The following is a 21,839-nucleotide window of genomic DNA, read 5'->3' on the forward strand; positions in this document are numbered from 1 at the left end:
TACAGGAACTAGAAGAGTGGAGGGAGAGGGGGAGAATTTGGAGGCAAGGGGAGAAGAAGCAGAGGACACTCCCTGGAAAAGTGTGACAGGAGCAGAAGAACTGCAAGGAGCTTTGCCACAGAGGACCTATGGAGTCACTTCCAGGGACTGGAGGGCAGCCTGCAAAGCAAGAAGCCCAGGGCAGCCTATGTGACAGCAAGACCGAGACCAAGCCCTGCAGCAGAACATAAAGAAGAGTGGCTATTGTGGGAGACTCCCTGCTGTGTGGGATGAAAACTGGTGCACGTCACGGGGACCCACGGAATCACCAGGAATTCTGTCTTCCTGGAAGATTAGAGATGTGAATGGAGTGTTGCCAAAGCTTAGAAAACTCACTGACAAATATCCCTTCCTTATCATCCATGTGGGAACACATGAAATCTCCTAGCTGAGTTTTGAAGAAATCATGTCAGACTTTGAAGGTTTGGGGAGGAAACTCAAGAATTTTGGAGCCCAGATAGTTTTCTGATCTACCTTCCAGAATTGGAAAGAAAAATGAATACCTGGCTACAAAGGTGATATCAGCACAAGAGATTTGCATTCCGGGACCACAGGCTACACTTCCTAGAAGGCGGATTTCAAGCAAGAAAGGAGTCGCACCTCACAAGGACAGGGCAGAATGTGTTTGGTCACAGCATGAAGAAATTCATCAGGAGGCCTTTCATCTGAATTATTTGGGGAAGGAGAAGCAAATGTACGGGTAATAACAGACAAGAGCTTGTTTGTCACAACGGAGAGAGTGGCTCTAATAGCACCAGTAACAGCCTTCAAAAATGAAGGAAGTCAGCTAGACTCCAAAGCATGTGATCTTCCATGTCTATATACTAATGCCCAGAGCATGGGAAACAAACAGCATGAAATTGAACTCTTAATACAGGGGTTTGCAATCTATGTGTTAAAGATACACCTCTGCACAGCTATACAGGGAGATGTGCTTCGCAGCCCAGGAGCATCTGAATTGAAATCAATTAAGCAAAGAATAAATGGAACATGGCAGTTGGAGTCTATTCCTAGCCACCCAAGTCAAGGAGAAGACAAGGATGAAATGTTTGAAAAGTAAATTGTCATTGTTACAAGGAGACATGACGTAGTAGGAATCGGGGAGTTCAATTGCGCTGATATCTCTTGGGAGACTAATTCTGCCTAACATGAACCTTCCAAGAAATTCCTCACTGGAGTTCCTAATAAGGTGTCCCTTCCTCCTATAGAAAATGGAAGAAAGAACTAGAGGATTGGCCATCCTTGACTTGATTATAATCAATAGGATACTTAGTGCAGAAACTGGCAGTTACAGCAACTCTGGGGCAAAGTGACAGCATCATACTTAAATTCTTGACTGTATGTCATAGTGGTTAGAATATGGATCTGGGCGCTCCAGGTTCTAGTCCCCATTCAGACATATAACTTACTGGGTGACTTTGGGTCAGTCACAGATTCTCAGTCCAACAATTCTCACAGGGCTGTTGCTGAGAGGAAGGATGAGGAGAATTTCATAAGCTGTCTTGAGTTCAAGGAGCTCCAGTGACAAAGCATATCAATCCTAGTAATAGAACTTTAGCCAACAAATGAGGTGAGCAACAGGATGAGGAGAAAGTAAGAGCAATTTACTGATTCCTTTCATATACAGTGGTACCTTGGCTCATGAACTTAATCCATTCCATGACTCTGGTTGTGACCCAAGTCAAATTTCCCCATAAGATTCAATGTAAATAAGGTTAATCAGTTGTGTAACTATTTTTTAATAAGAAAAAATTGAAACAAAGTGACAAAGAACAACAAAGTAACAAAGTACTGTACAGTACAGTGGAGAACACTAACCTAGGTGGGGGGGAGGTTATTGTTTTGAGAGAGAGACCCCCTCCAGAAGGACACTGGGGAGATCTCTTTCAGGGGTTTCCTCTCTTCTTTGTCTCTTAGCTGCAGGGTCAATTTTGATGAAAATCTGTCTATAGTCACTTTTTTTTCCTGTGCTGCATAGCCGTCCGGAAATGAGAGACTATGTTATCATTCATCAGATTCAACACTCTTGTTTGTTACAGTTATGTTGGGGTGGTGCTTCTCAAAGAAAATCCTGGCACTCATTCCATTTTTTCATAATGGATTGTATCACATCACTGCTAACCTCCTCCCTGTCTTCCTCTTCCCCAGTGCGATCCTCCTCAGCAAGTGCCTTCTGCTGCTCACTCTGGAGTTCAGCAAGTTCTTCTGTCATCAGCTCCTCTGTGCCTTCCCTGCACGAATGCGACTGCGATTGTAGCCGTCTCCCCACTCGAGGGGTGGGGTGGGGAGATGGCCGTGATCGTGCTGGTTGCGGGGGGTGGGGGGAGATGGCCAAGATTACACCCATCTTTCCTGCAGGAGCGCGCCCGTGATCACGCACATCTTCCCTGCAAAAACGCAACTGTGATCGTGGCCATCTCCCCACTCGGGGTGGGGGGTGGGGGTGGGGAGATGGCAAGGATCTTGGTTGCCACTCAATGCAGAGTTTGCGACCCAAGTCAAAATTTTTATGAAATTTTTGTTCGTGACCTGATTTGGTTGTGAACCAAGGTGTTTGTAAGCGGAGGCATCACTGTATGTATTAATTACTGTACATAAACACCTGATAATCACTGAGAGATAATTAGGGGAAGCCAGAGCAAAAACAGAGTGAGATGGGAAAATTCCCAAAGGAATTCCAGAAGGAAAAGCCAACAGGAACCTCCAGCTCTTGCAGCCCACATTTAAACCAATCCATAGTAAATCAAAAACAGGCTTAGAAAGAGGGGAGGAAAGCAATGCATATCTCTGGCCCCTAGAGCCACTGTGTAGGCCTTTGCTAGTAGAAGAAGTTGCATATAAATATTAGGGAAGCTAGTCCTGGGATTGAGACCAGTGTAGGCTCACGGTTTTGGGGTTACAGAGAAACCAAAACTGAAAAATAGAGCAGTCCTGGGTTTGAGAGGCCAGCTATTGCTCAGACTCTGATCACACACTGCTTTGCAAGCCAGACTTCCCAACAGCAGCTCCTCACCAAGCACCTACCTTTGTCTGCTGTCCCTTTCACTGCTGCGATCTTCATCCCCAGAGAGGACAACTAACTAACAGTTAGTCACTGGAAGCCAGGGCAGAGCAGGATTTTAGCCGCCGCCTCACTCACTTTTCCAGTGAGGCCCTCCACTCAGTCGCTGCAGCAGTTGGGCCAGCCCACCTAGTGCTATATGGGAAGGCAGGCTTGTGAGGGGGCGAGCCCTCCGAGTGTGGGGAACGCCACTAAAAAGTAAAGCCATTGCTCTCCCCACCAGAATAAAGCAACACAACAAAATCTAAAATCACCCAGGTTTTCAGATCAACGAGCCAAATAACACCTGTCAGACCAATTGTGAGGACAGAAAGCCTGTGGAGGTGTGGGCCTATCCAGAAGTACTGCTATTTGTCAACTGGACAGAAGTCGTTTATATGTGCGCTTGGTGTAATGAGGTCCTGGCTCTCAGAGAACATATTTGTTTCTTTGGAGCCAAGACTGCTGACCTGGAGAAACAAAGAGGAGTAGGCAGGCTGGATGGTGAGACCCCTTGGAGATCCATTAGCTGGGCCCTGACCCCTGGGTGACAGCTCCTCTGCAACCATGGAAAATGGGGTCTCAGGAAAGGAGGGCATCATTCTGAGGAAGAGGGAAATTTCAGCTTAGAAAGGTCCCATTCCTTGGAAGGCGAGCCTGACGATAGACCTCTGGGAGTGGAGGGCTTCTGGTGGGGGGGATTCGAGCACTGGAAGTATAGATAGTTGGGCTTGTGGTATGTGGACCACATCATGAATCCCCTGCCTGGTCAAAGGTTACTGTTCTCATGCACTGTCTTGATAGCCTTTTAGATAGTGTGGGGGTGGATTCAGTGATCACGGTCCATGTTGGCACCAATGATGTGGGAAAATGTAGTCGTGAGTTTCTGGAAGCCAAATGTACCTTCTAGGTTGCTAGGTAGAAGGCTGAAATCCTGGACTCCCAAGATGGCTTTCTCCAAAATGCTCCCAGTTCGATGTGCAGGGCCAAACAGGCAGTCACAGCTGAAGAGTCTCGCTGCAAAGCCAAGTCAGTGGTATAGGGGCAGGGTTTCAGATTGGTTAGGCACTGGGGAGCATTTTGGGACAAGCCAGGTCTTGACAGGAGGAACAGGCTCCACTTGAACCTGAATGGAATCCAACTGCTGGCATGTAACATAAAAAGATGGCAGAGCAGCTTTTAACCTGGACCTTGCCTGGAGGAAGTTGGCAGGAGCTAGGAAGCCCCCAGTTCTGGCCAAATCAGCCCTGCTGAATGAAGGGAACAGAGTTTCCGCTTGTCTGAGTGTGGGAGGGGAGGAAGTGGGACATGAGACACATTAAGTCACTGCAGCCAATTGGAGAAGACTGAGTGCCAGAAGAGAGCCGCAGCGGCTGGAGGGGATGCTGCACTTCAGCGTTCCTGTGTGAATGCCAGAAGCCTGCAGGCCCAGACGGGAAAGCTGAAGCGCCTGGTACTGAGGGAGGAGCGAGATACGGGGGCATTGCAGAGACCTGGGGGAGCAGAGACAGCCCATGGGATGTGGTAGTCTCTGGGTGCAAACTGTATGGGAAAGGCAGGGAAGGGCGTTCCGGGGGAGGTGTTGCCTCTGTTAGGGTGGGCACAGAGTCCAGCAAAGCTGATAATCTAAAGTGGGGAGATTCCTCCATGGATGCAATATGGGTGAATATCCCTGGCTCCAAAGCTGATGCAGTCATAGCAGGCTGCTATTGTCCCCCAGACCAGAATGCACGGAGTGGCCTTGAGATGGGGAATGAAACTGGGGACCCCTCCAGCAAAGGAACTACTATTAATAATGAGGGGGGGTTAACTAACCACACATTTACTGGATAAATGTATGTTCCTGTTCTTACAGAGAGGTTAAATTTTTCAATGCCCTAGATAGTTGTGCTCCAGAGCAGTTGCTTGTGGAACCAACCAGAGGGGAGGCAATCCTGGATCTGGTCCTGGGCAATGTTGCCCAGGACTCAGCACAGGGTGTAAATTTGTTTGGCCATTAGGTAACATTGAGCACACTGGCATCAGATTTAATATACAGGTAGGTAGAAGATGGCTAAAGAGATAAAACACAATTCTACTTTTTGCTAATTTGCTTATCAGAATGTTGAGTTGCACTATGTCAAAAGCTTTGCTAAAGTCTAGGTAAATTATGTTGTGTTCCCTTTGTCCATTTGGGAGGTATCCAGTCAAAAAAGGAGATTCAATTAGTCTCACAAGATTTATTTTTGATAAATAAAATATCTATTTTTGATTATTCTGTCAATCGCTGCATTTTCTTCAAGCTGCCTGCAGATGGATTTTTTAATAATTTACTCAAAATTTTTTCCAAGGATTGATGTCAGACTAACTAGTCTGTAGTTCCCAGGTTCATCTTTTTACAATGTTTTTGAAGTTAGGACCAACATTAGCCCTTCTCCAGACGTCTGGCACTTCTGTTTTCCAAGATTTTCTGAGAGTTCCTCCACTAGCATTTTTATGACTCTGCAATGGAGTTCATTGGGCCCTGGAGATTTGAAAGTGTTTATTCCATCTTGGTAATCCTTGAGCATATTTCTGTCAATCTTGGGCTTCCATCTCTCATTTCAACTTGAACCTCTTGATTGCAGATTTCCTTGTGGGAGAAGGCAAAGTAGGAATTGAGCATCTCTGCCTTTTCCTTCTCATCTGTTATGACTCTGCCATCCACTTTAAGTAGCTGGACACCCTTCTCTTTCTCATGTTTTCTGTTCTGGATGTATCTGAAGAATGCTTTCCTGTTGTTCTCAGCATCCCTTGCAGTTCTTGGACACCTTTCCCCTTAAGGGTGTGTTGCCATGATGCTTTGCCTATCATTTTTCTGAGTTCATTAAAGTTGACTTTCTTGAAGTCCAACTCAAAGTTTACGGTTCCGGATGCAAGTCTATGTAGTTCATGGTCAGGTGACTCAGCTCTCAATGGTCTGGTAGAGGATGGCAAGGAATATTGAGTTGCAATTTCCTTAGCCTCCCATGATGGGCCCAATATTGGAACAGATGTTGAGGAATCTATGTGGGTAGAGAACCTATCAGATCTGATGGGGCACCCTGGTTCTGGCTGGTTCTGCCTGGAATTCAATGATGTTCAATGCTCTCAGTAAAAATTGGCCTCATATTCCCTTGAGGCCTACAGTCCCGACTGACAATTGCAGAGAGTAACCTGTACCAACATCTGTTGAGTTTGAAATGTTGCTGTATGTTTGGAATCAGTGATGACAGAGAGTTGTCCCTTGGTACCAGGGCAGATTCTGACCAATGGCACATTTGGCACACTGGGGACGATGAATCTCAAGATCTCACCCTCTGAGAATAAAGTGCTTGGTGCTGGTTGGAAGGGCTGGATCAAAAGCTCCTGTGCTGGTCTTGGGACCAGAGCGGAGTATCTCAGTGGGTCAGATTCTGGCACTGTGTCTTTGGTTCATGGAAGGCCAGGAGGAGTGGCCTGTTGCAGAGATTTTTAAAGTTTTTTTTTTTCAAATTTTATTATTTTCTCTACAAATCTAAAATTGAAACAACAATTATTCCCAAGACATTGGACATACTGGGTTGACATCTTACTCTTTTTTACAGTCAATAACCATATTCAATTCTATGCATAGTCCCGTTTCTCTAACCAATAATAAAAAGAGTTCCAAGTTTGATAGAAGTATGTATCTTAAATATCCTAAATATGTAGGATACATATTTCTATCAAACTTGGAACTCCTTTTACTATTGGTTAGAGAAATGGGACTATGCATAGATCTGAACATGGCGATGGATTGTTGTTAAAAAAAATGGGGGGCTGATCCAGTATGTTCGATGTCTTTGATGATTGATGTTTTAGTTTTCTTAGTTTGTAGAAAATAGTAATAATAAAACTTATTTTAAAAAAAGAAGTATGTATCTTCCTTCTCCTTCAAAGACAATCTGTCCATTTCCGCGCCATCCAAAATCTTTTTTAAAATCAACTCTTCAGTAGGTGGCTCATCGCTTCTCCAGTGTTGGGCAAATGCAATCCTCGCCACAGTAATTATATGTAAAGTCAAATATATAGCTTGTTTATCAAAATCATCAGGAATAATACCTACTAGAAAAACATCAGGTTTAAATATTAAAGGTTTTTGTAGCATTTCCTCAAGCCATTTGTGTATTTTAACCGAGTTTTTTTTTTTTTTGCCTTAACACAAGTTTACCACATATGATAAAAAGTACCAGGTTTGTGTTTACATTTCCAACATCTATTTGACATATTTGGGACCATTTTTGCAAATTTATTTGGTGATAAATACCATCTGTAAAACATTTTATAAAGGTTTTCTTTATATGAGGTTGCTAAGGTTATCTTACTATTTCTTTCCCTCAGCTTTTGCCATTTCTGTAACTCAATATTATATCCATTTCTGTAACTCAATATTTGTGCCCATGTTATCAGTTGCCTTAACTTGTTCATCTTCTATTTTCATGTCCAAAAGAAAATTATACAATCTTTTAATAATTTTTTCATCTGGTTTTAAAATCATTTGAACAAAAGTTGTTAGTTCCTTATAAAAACCACACATTCCATAGTCTTTAATATCTACCACTCTAAATGACTCTGGTGCACCCACAACTGGAGTATTGTGCACAGTTTTGGGCCCCTCATTACAGAAAGGATATAGCCAGGTTGGAGTCAGTGCAGCGTAGGGCCACAAGGTCGGTGGCCAGTTTGCAGGGGATGCTGTATGAGGTGAGACTGAGGGAACTGGGTCTCTTCAGCCTGGAGAAGAGGAGACTCAGAGGGGATCTGTTGGCGACATGCAGGTATGTGAAGGGGTGTCACACGGAGGTGGGTAGAGACCTGTTTTCCCCTGCAGAGGAAGGCAGGACATGCTCCAACAGAGCAAAGCTCAGGGAACCAAGGTTCCATTTAGATGCCAGGAAGCACTTCCTGACAGTTAGGACCCGAAGGGTATGTAATGGGTTTCCATGGGAGGTTGTTGAGGCCCCATCGGTGCGGGTGTTCAAAGATAGGGTGGACATGCTCATGGTGAACGTGTTATGAGTGGAGCGGGTTGGAGCTGGGGTCAGACTAGATGGCCTGGGAGACCCTTCTGACTTGCTCCGTTTCTATGTTTCTATATATTGATTGTATTTGAACCTTGTGCCACCAAGAAAGATCAATAACCTGCTCCTGTAGTTTTTGATTCAGTTTCAATTTTCCATCATTATCTAAAACATCGTATCTCACAATCATATTAAAATTCAATGCATTTGGATATGTAAGAGCTTCCATAGGAGAAGCCATCTCAGCAGAGTTTTTAAAAGTTTTCTGCCACTTGGTTCTTTTGCTAAACTGGCGATTTTCAAAGGTTTCGCTTTCTTTGTCAGCCTTTTGACCTTTGGTTTCCTGGCAGGGTGTCACTTCTCCTGGGCAGTGGTTGGAGCCTCTGCTGGAGGTTTGGAGGCTGTTAATCCCAAAGGAGATGAAGGGAGCTACCCACATGAAGGGCTCAGCTGCAGAGTTCTGCTTTGAGGCAGCTGGCTCAATGTTTTCTGATCTCTTTGGTAAAGGCCTAGCAATGGTGGCAAAAGTCGATGGCATCAGTCTCCCCACGACAAAAAAGGCACAATGAATGGCTGCCGGTGGGCAGGAGTTTGCTGCTGCATTTTGCACAGTCCCAAAACAGGACCTTGAGCACCATCCTGATGAACGGAAGGCAGAAGGTGAGATTCGGGGATCAAGGGAGGGCAGTGGGGAAAGTACTTTTTTTCTTTTTAGTAGAAGAGGAATAAAATGAGAGATGAACTATGGAGAAAGGAGGAACAAGAGGCAATGCTGGAAAGATAACATATAGCAGAGGAAGAACTTCCCAAGGCACTCATGACCATGGTCAAGGAAGAAATGAGGTCTTGGTGGGTGCTCTGCCTCACACGCTGGGCATGCCCAGGGGTCGAGCTCCCGCTGAATACTAATTAGGCAGCTCTGGAATCTTCCCAAATGAGCTCCACACATGCATGCAGAGCCCATATGTGTGATGCACAGAGACCACGAAGACGAACAGCAGACTCAAGTTAAAAGAAACCAGATTAGATTAGACCCCAGGAAGGATTTCCTCACTGTCAGAGCAGTATGACAATGAAACGTATTACCTGGGGAGGCTGTGGGCTCTCCCTCACTAGAAGAAAGTGACTGTACAGTCGTCTGGATGGTGTAACTTGGCATATTGCAATAGCAGGGGGTTGGACTCAATGGCCTTCTGGCCTCTTCCAACTCATAGAATCATAGAAGAGTGTTGGTTACTGGATGCACACTGGAGAATAAAGAGTGTTTGCCAAAGAATGGTCTGCTGTTTTGAAAGTGCCAAGGGGGAAACCTAGCTCCCAGCAGCTTAGGACTGCAATACCTGTTGGCATCTCTCTCCCAGCTGTGGTCTACTCGGGCACTACTGTAAAGGGGTGAAGAGGTGTCACACGGTAAACGGTCATGACCTGTTTTCCCCTGTGGTGGAAACACCCTGGTTTTGGACTCTGTCTTTCCTGAGGTTCTGTTGTCCTGGCCCTGGTGCCTCTGTTGTTCTTGTCTTGTCTCTGGCTGCTGGCCCTGGTCCCTGAAAGGCATGTCGTGAGCGGAGTTGGCTGGACTCCATATGAGGCAAGACTGAGGGAACTGGGTCTCTTCAGCCTGGAGAAGAGGAGACTCAGAGGGGATCTGTTGGCGACATACAGGTATGTGAGGGGGTGTCACACGGAGGTGGGCTGAGACCTGTTCTCCCCTGCAGAGGAGGGCAGGACACGCTCCAACGGAGCAAAGCTCAGGGAACCAAGGTTCCATTTAGATACCAGGAAGCACTTCCTGACAGTTAGGAGCCCGAGGGTATGGAATGAGTTTCCACGGGAGGTTGTTGAGGCCCTATCAGTGAGGGTGTTCAAAGATAGGCTGGACATGCACATGGTGGGCATGTCGTGAGCGGAGCCGGCTGGAGCCGGGGGTCAGACTAGATGGCCTGGGAGGACCCTTCTGACTCGCTCTGTTTCTATGTTTCTGACAGCACATTCCAGTTCTGTCAAACAGGCTACATTTTTTGATGTCCTAAGTGACTATGCCCTGGAACATGGTCCAGAACTGACCAGAGGGGAGGAAATCCTGTATTTAATTCTAGATGGGGTTGCCATCTTATTATTATTATTATTATTATTATTATTATTATTATTATTATTATTATTATAACATTTCTATGCTGCCCCTTGCCGAAGCCTCGGGGCGGCTTACAACACAATAAAATACATTGAAATTCAATAGAACATAATAAATTACCAATAAATACAAAAATACAAAAAATACACTGAGATACAAACATAATAATATAAAATTAAAATTAGCAGTATAAAATAAGTAAATAAAGAATATAGGAGGAGAAAAGAGAAGGAAGAAGAAGTTGCTCTGGCCAGATCATATATTTTAACAATTAAAATGATGTTTAAATAAAAAGGTCTTTACCTGGCGCCGAAAAACCAGTAATGACGGTGCCAGGCGGACCTCTTTGGGGAGTGAATTCCATAGGTTGGGCGCCACCACAGAGAAAGCCCTCCTCTGAGTACTTACTCTCCTAATTCCTTTCATGGAGGGTTCCCGGAGAAGGGACTCTCCCGCAGATCTCAAGGGGCGGTCGGGCATATACAGACGTAAGTGCTCGTTCAGGTAGCCAGGACCCAAGCCGTTTAGGGCTTTATAGGTCATAACCAACACCTTGAATTGGGCCCGGGCTTCAATGGGAAGCCAGTGAAGCTGACGGAGGACTGGAGTCATGTGAGCATAACGCCCCGTCCCCGTCAGCAACCTGGCAGATCTATTTTGCACCAATTGAAGTGTTCGGACCGTCTTCAGGGGAAGCCCCACGTAAAGCGCGTTACAGAAGTCTAGGCGGAAAGTCACCAGTGCGTGTGTCCTAGTATGAGATACAGTATGTTGAACCAATGCAGACAGTGATAGCACTGCAAGATTAGTATATATTTAACTGAAAAATTGCTGAAGAGCCCCACCATATTCATGTTTGACTTCAAAGGAGGTCAAAACAAGGAAAGTGGCAAGCAGGAAATTAAAGGGGTGAGTCAGGAAGCTAAGCTTCCTTCAAAGTTCTTGGACATAACTCAAAACCATAATCACAGGCGCTCAGAGAGTGTGAACAAGTTAGGTAAGGAAGCACCAATTCCAAGAGGTCACCAGCATGACTAAGGACACTATTTGAGACAAGAAGGTTTTCTTCAGAAGATGGCAGCCTTGTCTAAGTGGGGAAAATAGACAGAAGCACAAGCTTGCATGAGAAAGGTGCAAGCAAGCAATATGAAATGTAAAAATTATGCTGAGGAGCCAATCAGTAGCAACCTCTGGCCTACAGTAAAGAACCCTGTGAGTCAGGCTGTGGTCCACCGTTCTGTGTTGTGAGCACAGACTGGCAGTGGCTCTCTGGTGTGTTAGCCAGGGCCTGCCAGGGCATAGACTGCCAGGGGCAGTTGCTGACCGATGTGGCTCTTTCCTGTTTGATCATGCTCAGAAGCAATGCAGCCCTTACCTGCGGAGATGGCAAGGGCACGGGCCTCAACCTTGTCGCCCATCTTGTGCACCACTTCAGGGGAAGGACCAATAAAGCGCACACCAGCTTCGATGCAGGCTTGGGCAAAGTCGGACCGCTCTGAGAGAAAACCATATCCAGGGTGCACGGCATCTACTTCATTCTCCTGAAGAAACAAGACGGTGAAGTTAGGGGAGAAACCAGGAAAGAAACACAGACAGCCAAAATTCTGTTCTCTGTACTTTCACAGCCTAAGTGAATGTGGGTGTGAAATGGGCTTCCACGAGAGGTTGTTGAGGCCCCATTGGTGAGGGTGAAGATAGGCTAAACATGCACATGGTGGGCATGTCATGAGCGGAGCCGGCTGGAGCCAGGGGTCAGACTAGATGGCCTGGGAGGCCCCTTCTAACTCGCCCTGTTTCTACGTTTCTAAGTGCTGCTCTCCAACCAGTTGTCCCCTAACCTATACTAATGACACCCATTCCTATGCCCCCAAGTGCACTGATCTGCATTGAATGCCTCTATTTCTCAACCAGGATATCATGGCGCACTTTGTCAAAGGCCTTGCTGAAATCCAGGTAAATCACATCCCCCACATCCCTTCTGTCTAGCCACCTTGAAACCTTGGCATAGAATTCTGCAAAGTTCATGTGGCAGGACCTGTTTTTGCAGAAGCCGTGTTGTGTGGCTGCCAACCTCCCTTCCCTATCTAGGCTTAGTAGATCTCTCACTATTATTCGTCTTTCCTACAATGGATGTAAGGCTAACCGGCCTGCAATTCCCCATGTCCCCTCTACTACCCTTTTTGAAGATTGGGATCAATCTAACTCCCAGCTGGAAGATTCTGGGAATTGTATTTCAATGTTTTAGGAGGGCACCATGTTCAGGAGGACTATCTTACTCCAACCAGGTCTGTGTACATGTGCGAATAACTAAAATCATCACCAACTCTTCCCATGTCTTCCTGTCTTCATCCCCTTCTCTTTCCTCTGCTGCTTCCGCCATCTTGAATGTCAAGTGGTGAGGGCAAGAATTGCTCCCCAGGCTGTAATATACTTTAGAACTGTTGTGCGTGCACATGTGTGCAGGCATACACATGCACACACACATGTCCACCCATTCTATTGCTGACATTTATATATAATCCAATTTTCATTACATTATTAAAAAAAATCTTTTTCATGAATGCTGTCTTGTTAAGGATCAGGCCTAAAAGCAGGGCAGGGCAGGGCCAGGGGCAGGGGCAGGGCAGGAAGAGCATGAAACACTCTGACACTTACAATTGTTATATAAACAATGAGAAAGACCACTGACAGCTACCATAATCAGCAAGGGAAGCTCGACAGGCATATAGAAGGTAGGTCTGTTTCTCACTATTTCGTCCAACCTGACCCTGCCAAGAGTGGGCAGTGTGAGATCCTGAAGCCCCCTTCCATGCCTCCTGCCACCACCTTTGCCACACCACAGAGAGACGAAGGGAAGGGAAGGGAAGGGAAGGGAAGGGAAGGGAACATCACTGATCATGGATTGACCAGAAAACAGTTCGTAGCAACAGCTCATACTGACTCCTCATTACAGAGTTTCCTGGTCACCACAATAGAGAATCCAGTTCTGCTGTATTGCTGTTGCTGTCACTGATCATGATGCAAAACCCTGAACAATATAGCTTACAGGATAAAAAAGTCACTTGCCCCAAATTGCACTAAGATGAATTTGTATACAAATATATATTTGTATTCCATTACTTACATATTTTGAATGCTTTCAACACTGCATATGTTTTCAACAGGAAAAGTTTCCTCACTGTTGGAGTGATACAACAGTGGGACCAGCTGCCTCTAGAGGTGGTGGGCTCTTCCACCCTGGAGACATTCAAAAAGAACCTGGACAGCCACCCAAGTGGGATGTTGTGACCTGGTGTCCTGCAACAGCCCCAATGGCTTTCATGGTCCCTTCCAACTGTACTATTCTATAATTCTATGATATAGTATTGAAGGGGTTTTTTCTATGCTGTTCTATTAAAATATAGATGTTTTCTTGGCTGTAGCTGTATCATCTCTAAAATCTGCTAATATATACAGTCATTGCAACAGCAGTTGATCTGAGCAATTCTGTTTCTTGCTGAACTGACCAGGAGAAAAAGTGGTCTTTGATGGCAGTTTCCCCCACAGCCCCAGCAGTGATCACCTGCAGCTAAAGATAAGACTGATCATCATAATGATAGGTATATTGGTAGGTGCAGGATATCAAGCTGATGAAATCAAGACACTGAGCAATACATTTCAACATAATCTTGCTTTCAGTATGAATATCCTCAGTAGCCCTAGGCAGGCCTCACTCTATAAGTCTCAGCACATCCATATAAGGCTGGCAACACAGGGCAATTTCATAGAATGCTTACGTGCTCTAAGCCCTGACAGTGCTGGCTCCAGCCCCAGCTTCTGGAGGGCACGTGCACAAGGCAATTCCACAGGCCTTCTCCACCCGTGTTTGGTGGCCATGGCCACCAGCTGCTCTCACTCGGTGCCCTCTTACTCATCAGGGCTGCCACTAGCTTGCTGGGCAGGCTGTGGCATCTGCGGCTCTTCCTCACCACCACCACCACCACCGCCCGGGCCAGAGCAAAAGACTGAGAATTAGCAGATGGCCCAGGTGAATTGCAGCAGTGAGTCCAGAGGGTGCTTGCCAGTCATCCCCAGCCCAGCTGCAGGCCCAGGCCAACCCTTGGAACCAGTCCTGATGCTGGTCATTAGCCTTGCTTTGAAAGCCACTTTGAAAGATCAGCTCTCTGTGGAGGTATGTCTGACTTGGTATTTCCCAAACTTCAAAACATCCACATTGCATGCCTATTATCTGGGCAAAAAGGGTACAAGCTGTGTGGAAAAAGCTGCCGGCCGACTGTCTTCTCACCTGGGCTATTTTGATGATGTCTGGAATATGAAGGTATGCCTGGACAGGGGGGAGTCCCCGGCCAATGAGGTAGGCCTCGTCTGCTTTCTGCCGGTGCATCTGCCCTGTGTCCTGCTCAGAGTACACAGCCACGGTCCGGATGCCCAGTTCAGTGCATGCTCGGAACACCCGGATGGCAATCTCCCCTGGAACACACAAGCATCAAGAGCTCAGGAAAATTCAAGGTCCACATTATGAAAGCAGGCAGGCTGGTGGATAAAAAGGCAGCATGCTCACCTGTAACTGTCATTTATGCATTCACATATGTGGGCTCAGTTCCTGTGTGGATGGATCCTGTTACCAGGAGGACTTAGTAGCTGAGAGCATTTTGGCAGGAGCGCCCCCCCTCCAGGCATCCAGAGGCTTTCCCACCTTTTTGAGTTCAAAAATCACCACGGTGGCCTTGGGACTGAGGGAGGATCAATAAGACTGACCCCATAGCAGACTAAGTCAGTACAGCGCAAGGCAAAAATCACTGACTCTCTTATGACACCCAGTGAGGCCAGTGAGTGGGTTGTGCGAATGCATAGTCAATCACTTGAAGAATGACAGAAGCAAGCAACCAATTTTACTTCTTCATGGTCTCCATGCATCACCCATATGGGTGATTAGCAGGCTTACCTAGTCCTGGACGATAGGAAGCAGTCATTACTGAAGTACTAATGAGAGGACTGCCCTCCCAAGAGTGCAGCCTACCCAAGTGCGAACATCAAGTGTGTAATGCTTTGCAAAGGTTGAAGGAGTTGTTCATAGCGCCTCCTTGCAATGGAATCCTGACATGTACAGCATGACGTTGTCATTGCTATGTGGAAAGGGCCAGACATCATGTGGAGCAGGTTTTTAATCTATCCAGGAATTGCAGGAATTGTTGAGAGTTCACAGGACAATGAAACCAGGCTGCAAGCTGTTGTGACAAGGAGGTTGTTCCTTCTTGCCTCCACAACAAAAAGGTTTGAGGTTTTACTGAGGGGTTCCATTCCAGAGCAATGAAATGCCAGCATTCTATGTACCTCGAGAGCAGACCTGGGCATTGTACGGCCCGTGGGCCACATCCGGCCCGATGGCTGACCCTGACTAGCCCGCAGGAGGTCACTGGCAAATTAAAAGTCAATGCAAATATATATCGTCATAATATAGATGCAAGCAATACAATTGCACTGCTTTTATTTTGAAGGATCTGCTATATTGAATTGAATTTATTGCTTTTCAGGTAATGTTAATGTTAATGTTTTTGTGGATATTCATTAAATAGTGTTGTTCTGTGCTCCACATTTTCATTGCATCATTGTAATGTTCCATGTACTGTTTTTAGAGAGATACATATTGAGCAGAGCTGTGAGTGCATTGGTCCGGCCCTTAGCAACTGTCAGAGTTTCTCATGTGGCCCCACAGGAAAATCAAGTGCCCACCCCTGCCCTAGAGTATTGCAGTGTAGACTAGGCTGGTGAAACAGTGTTCAGATCTAGAGGAAATGAAGACAGCGAGATTTTAGGAAGGAGGGAATCTTCCAGGTGCAACACCATCTTGTCTCAGCGAAAGACAAAATATGAGGGATCAACCCAAATGCCACACAACTCACTGGATTGGCAAGCAGACATGATAGCCACCAGAAAGGCTATCTGCCATGAGAAAAGGTGGAGCTCAACAGCAGCCATTGGCTCAGTTTGCTTGTTAAAGCCTGAAAAAGCACCAACAAACTCCTAGCAGGTGTGAGAGTCCAATTATGAGGATTGATGCTATTTAGAAAGTGGATTAATGTTTTTTAGGGGACTAAGTAACAGCATCATCTTATTATACATGTGATGCTGTGCTCTGTTGTTGGACCATCCTGAGACTTTTATGTATATGATGGGATACAAAAGTTCTACATAAATAAATAGATAGCAAGTGCCTACTGAAAACACGCAAGAAAACTGATGAACCCTGGATAGTATAATGGAAGGATGAAATGTCTGCTGGGTAAACATGGATGGGTGAAGCCTTCAGTCTGCATTGGAACAAGGTGATTGATTGATTGACTTGAAGTTTTATATCCTGCCCTTCACAATGTCTGGGTGGTAATGAGGTAGAGAGGAACCCTTCCATGTCATTGAAGCAGCAGAAGGCGCTTCACTCTGTAGCATACAACTTCCTTAGTTGATAGTTTCAAGGCAGCATCAAGGATAGCTCTCAACTCAACCAGCAAGCTTGTGTTAGTGTGCCCTAGGGATGGATCCTCCAAGCTTCCAGGTGGAGGGTGTTGACATCTGGATGGAGAATTCTTCCCCATTCCCAAGAGGTTTGGCCTCAATGGGAGCCAGATGTAGGTCCCATCTGAAAGCTTCAAGATGTAGGCACACCAAGGCTGCCTTGGCACCCAGGTGGTAATCAGAATGCAGCCTGTGACATCCCATTGAGCCTTTGCCAATCCCGACATTATCAAGGGGGGAAAGTGAAATAAAGCCCCTGCCCAGCAGGAACAGCCCCCGCCTAAGAGCAGAAGCTGCTGCAGAAAGCGTTGTCCTGAATGGCAAAGAGACCTATCAATAGAGTTCCCCAGCTGCAGATCTTGTGTAAGACCTTGGAGTTCATCTGCTAGTCAGGGATGCTGAGATTCCTCCTGCCCAAGGAATCCACCAAGGTGTTGCTGGTTCCAGCAATACGAATAGCAGTCAATGTGATGTGACTGTTCATACACTCGTCCCAGATACAAAGAGCCAGCCACATCAATGGAATTGATCTGGTTCCTCCCTGTTTGTTGCTATAGGAGACTACTGTGCTATTGTCCATGGTAGGAACCACAGGGGTTACTATCAAATGTGAAACCTGTGTCATATTTTCCATCTCCCTCAGGAACAGCATGGATACATTTGCCTGGGGTGCAAGCTGGTGTCCCTCATAGAAGAGAAGGTGAGGGGTCTGGAGGATGCCCTTTCCTTCCTCTGGGAAATAAGGGAAGGTGAATGATTCCTGGACACAGCCTAGACAGCTCTCCAGACCGACTGGGAACAGCCCTCTTCTGAGCAGAAGGATGAGGGAGGGGCCAAGCAGGAAACAGCCAGGGAGACATGGGGGCATGTCAGCCACAGGACATGGCCTCCTCTGTCTCCTGGCGCTGACCTGCAGCTAGGAAACAAGTCTTCTCTGCTTGGGGAGGCTGGGGTGGATGATGACCTGGGGAACTGACCTGTTCAAGGTGGCAAGGTGAAGGAGAGCAAAGTTTAGAGTCACCCCCCCAGGAGATGGGGAGCTCCTCAGGGCATTGAACGTTACAAAGGTGCCAGGCCCTGATGGGTTATACCCGAGGGTACTTCAAGAGTTGGCGGGGTACTCTTGTGGCTGTTGGCCTCCATTTTGGGGGCCTTGTGCAGAACAGGTGAGGTTCCAGAGGACTGGAGGGTGGCGTCAGTGGTCCCAATTTTCAAAAAGGGGAGTAGTGGAGATACGGGGAATTACGGACCAGTTAGCCTTACGACCACTGTAGGAAAAACAATGGAAAGGCTCATAATAGGGAGAGATCTAGTGGTGCTTGATAGGGAAGGGAGGCTGGCGGCCACAGAACACGGCTTCCACAGAAACAGGTCCTGCCAGACAAACCTTGTGGAATTCTATGACAAGGTTTTGAGGTAGCTAGACAGAGGGGATGTGGCTTTCAGAAGCGTCATCCTCCAGAACATTCTACCTGCCCTGCAAGGAGGGGACTGACTTGAAAGATGCCTACTTCCACATTACCATAGTCCACTATTGTTGACACTTTCTATGTGTCCAGACTGGAGATGAGATGTTCCAATTATCTGTACTTCCCTCTGGGCTTTTAGTTGCCCCCAGGACCTTTGCTAAATTCATGGATTTAGTGTGCCCCCAAGAACTTAAAGTTTTCCTGTACCTTAATGACTGGCTCATAGTTGCATCATCTAGGGCACAACTATCATATTTTATCCATAACACCTCTCTCTCCTACAGACTGGGACTCTGTGTTAACCATGAGAAGCCTGGATTTCAGCAAGGCCTTTGACAAAGTGCCACATGACATCCTGGATGAGAAATTGAGGAGTTTCAGGATAGGCCTATGCTCTGTCTGATAGGCATGGTTGATTGACCAAAAGCAGAAGGTAACTATTAGTGGGGAATCATCAGGATGGTGGCCAGTGATGAGTGGGACCCCAGCAGGGCTCTGCCCTGGGACCAATTCTGTTCATTCTTTTCATCAATGACCTGGAAGTGGTGGTGATCAGTCTGCTGATCAAATTTGCTGATGATACTAAAATGGGGGTGGTGGTCACAACTGAGGAGCAGGTACTCTGGATCCAGAAGGATCTGGACAAACTATACTACATTGATGTGTCAGCAACTGGAGTACTGTGTTCAGTTCTGAGCTCTACATTACAGGAAGGATATAGCCATGTTGGAATCAGTGCAGCATAGGGCCATTAGGATAGTGGGCGAATTGCAGGGAAAGCCGAATGGGGCAAAACTGAGGGAACTGGGTCTTTTCAGCCTGGAGGAGACTCCGAGGGGATCTGTTGGCAACATATAGGTATGTGAGGGGGTGTCACACAGAGGTGGCTCAAGACTTGTTTTCCCCTGTGGAAGAGGGCAGGATGTGTTCCAATGGAGGAAAGCTCAGGAAACCAAGTTTCAAAATGGATGCCAGGAAGTATTTCTTGACAGTTAGGACCCCTAGAGCATGGAATGGGCTTCCATGGGAGGTGGTTGAAATCCCAACGGTTAGGGTGCTCAAGGTTAGGCTAGACATGCACATGGTAGGTATCTCATGAGTGGAGCTGGCTGGAGGCGAGGGTCAGACTAGATGGCCCAGGAGACCCCTTCTGACTTTGTTTGTTTCTATGTTTGTATCAACATAAATGGAACAGTGAGTCCACCAGTCAAGACTAGATTGGACAGCAGAGGGCACCAGAATATATCTGTGGATAAGATAAGATGGTAAAGTACAGATGAACCATAATTGAACCAGTAGCATTGAGAGCCTCGCCAAGCAGACTACCGATAGGGTTGCACCATAAGTCAAAGAAGCCACTGAGTTTGAAGGACCATAGCAACATGTTGCCAGCAGAGCTTAGATGCCATCTCAATGAGTGCTGCTGTTTGGGGTTCTGGGAGATATGCTGCTGTTGTGATGGAGTCTAGCATGCCCAAATGTAGAGGATAGATGGGGAAGGGGAGAGAACAGATTTTTCTGAGGTAAAGACCCAGTTTATCTGACAAAGTGCATGATGGTGAATTTGTTAAGAAGTGCATGGTTAACATTAATGGAGGACATGTGCCCTGTTAAGATATCTTCTGTTAGTTGTTTCAGTTATCTGCATCTACAGTCACCAGGCATGTTGAAGAACTAGAAGAGCTGCATATGTCACTGACAGTCAAGGCAAAAAGTTTTGATTTTTTTTCCTTTGGCATTAGATGAGAGCCCTAACACTATAGACACTGCTCAACTAATAATTCTTATTGGGGGATAGATTCCAATTTCAGAATTAAAGAAGAATCGTGTGCATTGCAGAGTTTGAAAGGGACTTGCTTGCTTGCTAGTCGCGAACTCATGTCCGATCCATCCGCGACCCCATGGACAACATTCTTCCAGGCCTTCCTGTCCTCCACCGTCCCCCGGAGTCCACTTAAACTCATGCCGACTGCTTCAGTGACTCCATCTAGCCACCTCATCCTCTGCCGTCCCCTTCTTCTTTTGCCATCTATTGTCCCCAGCATTAGGCTCGTCTCCAGGGAGTCCTTCCTTCTCATTAGGTGGCCAAAGTATTTGAGTTTCATCTTCACTATCTGGCCTTCTAAAGAGCAGTCAGGGTTGATCTTCTCTAGGACTGACCGGTTTGATTGCCTTGCGGTCCAGGGGACTCGCAGGAGTCTCCTCCAGCACCACAATTCAAAGGCCTCAATGCTTTTGCGCTCAGCCTTTCTTATGGTCCAGTTTTCACAGCCATACATTGCAACTAGGAAAACCATAGCCTTGACTATACACACTTTTGTCGGCAGGGTGATGTCTCTGCTTTTTAGTATGTTGTCCAGATTTGCCATAGCTTTCCTCCCAAGGAGCAAGCTTCTTTTAATTTCTTGGCTGCAGTCACCGTCTGCAGTGATCCTGGAGCCCAAGAAAATAAAATCTCTCACTTCCTCCATTTCTTCCCCATCTACTTGCCAGAAAGTGAGAGGACTGGATGCCAGCATTTTAGTATTATTAATGTTGAGTTTCAAGCCAACTTTTGCGCTCTCCTCCTCCACCTGCATCAAGAGGCTCTTTAGTTCCTCTTCACTTTATGCTATTAGAGTGGTATCATCTGCATATCTGAGGTTGTTGCTATTTCTCCCAGCAATCTTAATTACAACTTGTGATTCATCTAGCCCCGCCTTTCTCATGATGTGTTCTGCAAATAAGTTAACTGCCTAGTATACAGCGACAGTATACAGCCTTGCCAAACTCCTTTCTCAATTCTGAACCAATCAGTAGTTCCATGCCCAGATCTCACTGTTGCTTCTTGACCTGCATACAGGTTTCTCAAGAGACAAATAAGATGGTCTGGTAATCCCGCTTCTTTAAGCACTTGCCACAATTTGTTGTGATCCACACAATCAAAGTCTTAAGCGTAGTCAAAGAAGCAGAAGTAGATGTTTTTCTGGAACTCCCTAGCTTTCTCCATGATCCAGCATATGTTGGCTATTTGATCTCGAGAAGGAAGGACTCCCTGGAGAAGAGCTTAATATTGGGAACAATAGATGGCAAAAGAAGGGGACGGCAGAGGATGAGGTGGCTAGATGGAGTCACTGAGGCAGTTGGTGTGAGCTTAAGTGGACTCCGGGGGATGGTGGAGGACAGGAAGGCCTGGAGGAATGTTGTCCATGGCGTCGTGATGGGTCGGACACGACTTTGCGACTAACAACAACAACACCTATTTCCTACGGTGGTTCCTCTTGCGTCTAAATCCCTCTAACCACCTCCATTCGCATCCATGGCGGCACTCTCCTTTGCCTCCCCACCTTACTAGCTAGAGGTATCATCAAGGCTTGAGCCTCCAAAACCTCCCTTCTGAGTGCTGTCCACCCCTCCTCAACTCGCTTACCTTCCAGTAACCTATCCCAGGAGACTTTCCCCAGTCTGACCTTCAGTTGGCCAAAGTTGGCCCTCTTGAAGTCCCAGTTTTTAGTGCTCGACCTGCTGCCTGTCCCCAGTCCCCTGCTCTCAAAGCAAAGGATGGAGTGATCACTCGCATCCAGAGCTCCCCTAATCTGTACTTCATCTATCAGCTCCTCCCTATTGGT

At 46.4% G+C, this 21,839-nt stretch overlaps 1 protein-coding gene across 2 annotated transcripts in view; it reads right to left on the minus strand.

Moving 5' to 3' along the window:
* Window positions 1-21,839, minus strand: part of PC (pyruvate carboxylase) — a 265,823-nt gene that overhangs the window by 175,975 nt on the left and 68,009 nt on the right. For both annotated transcript variants that reach the window (XM_044449338.1, XM_044449337.1), the window contains exons 3-4: window positions 14,535-14,719; window positions 11,625-11,790 (exon numbers count right to left, since the gene is read on the minus strand). In XM_044449338.1, the coding sequence (XP_044305273.1) occupies window positions 11,625-11,790; window positions 14,535-14,719 (351 nt within the window). The remainder of the gene's footprint in view (window positions 1-11,624; window positions 11,791-14,534; window positions 14,720-21,839) is intronic.

This window comes from Varanus komodoensis, unplaced genomic scaffold (assembly GCF_004798865.1).
Source record: "Varanus komodoensis strain SLA01 unplaced genomic scaffold, ASM479886v1 scaffold57, whole genome shotgun sequence".
NCBI lineage: Eukaryota > Metazoa > Chordata > Lepidosauria > Squamata > Varanidae > Varanus > Varanus komodoensis.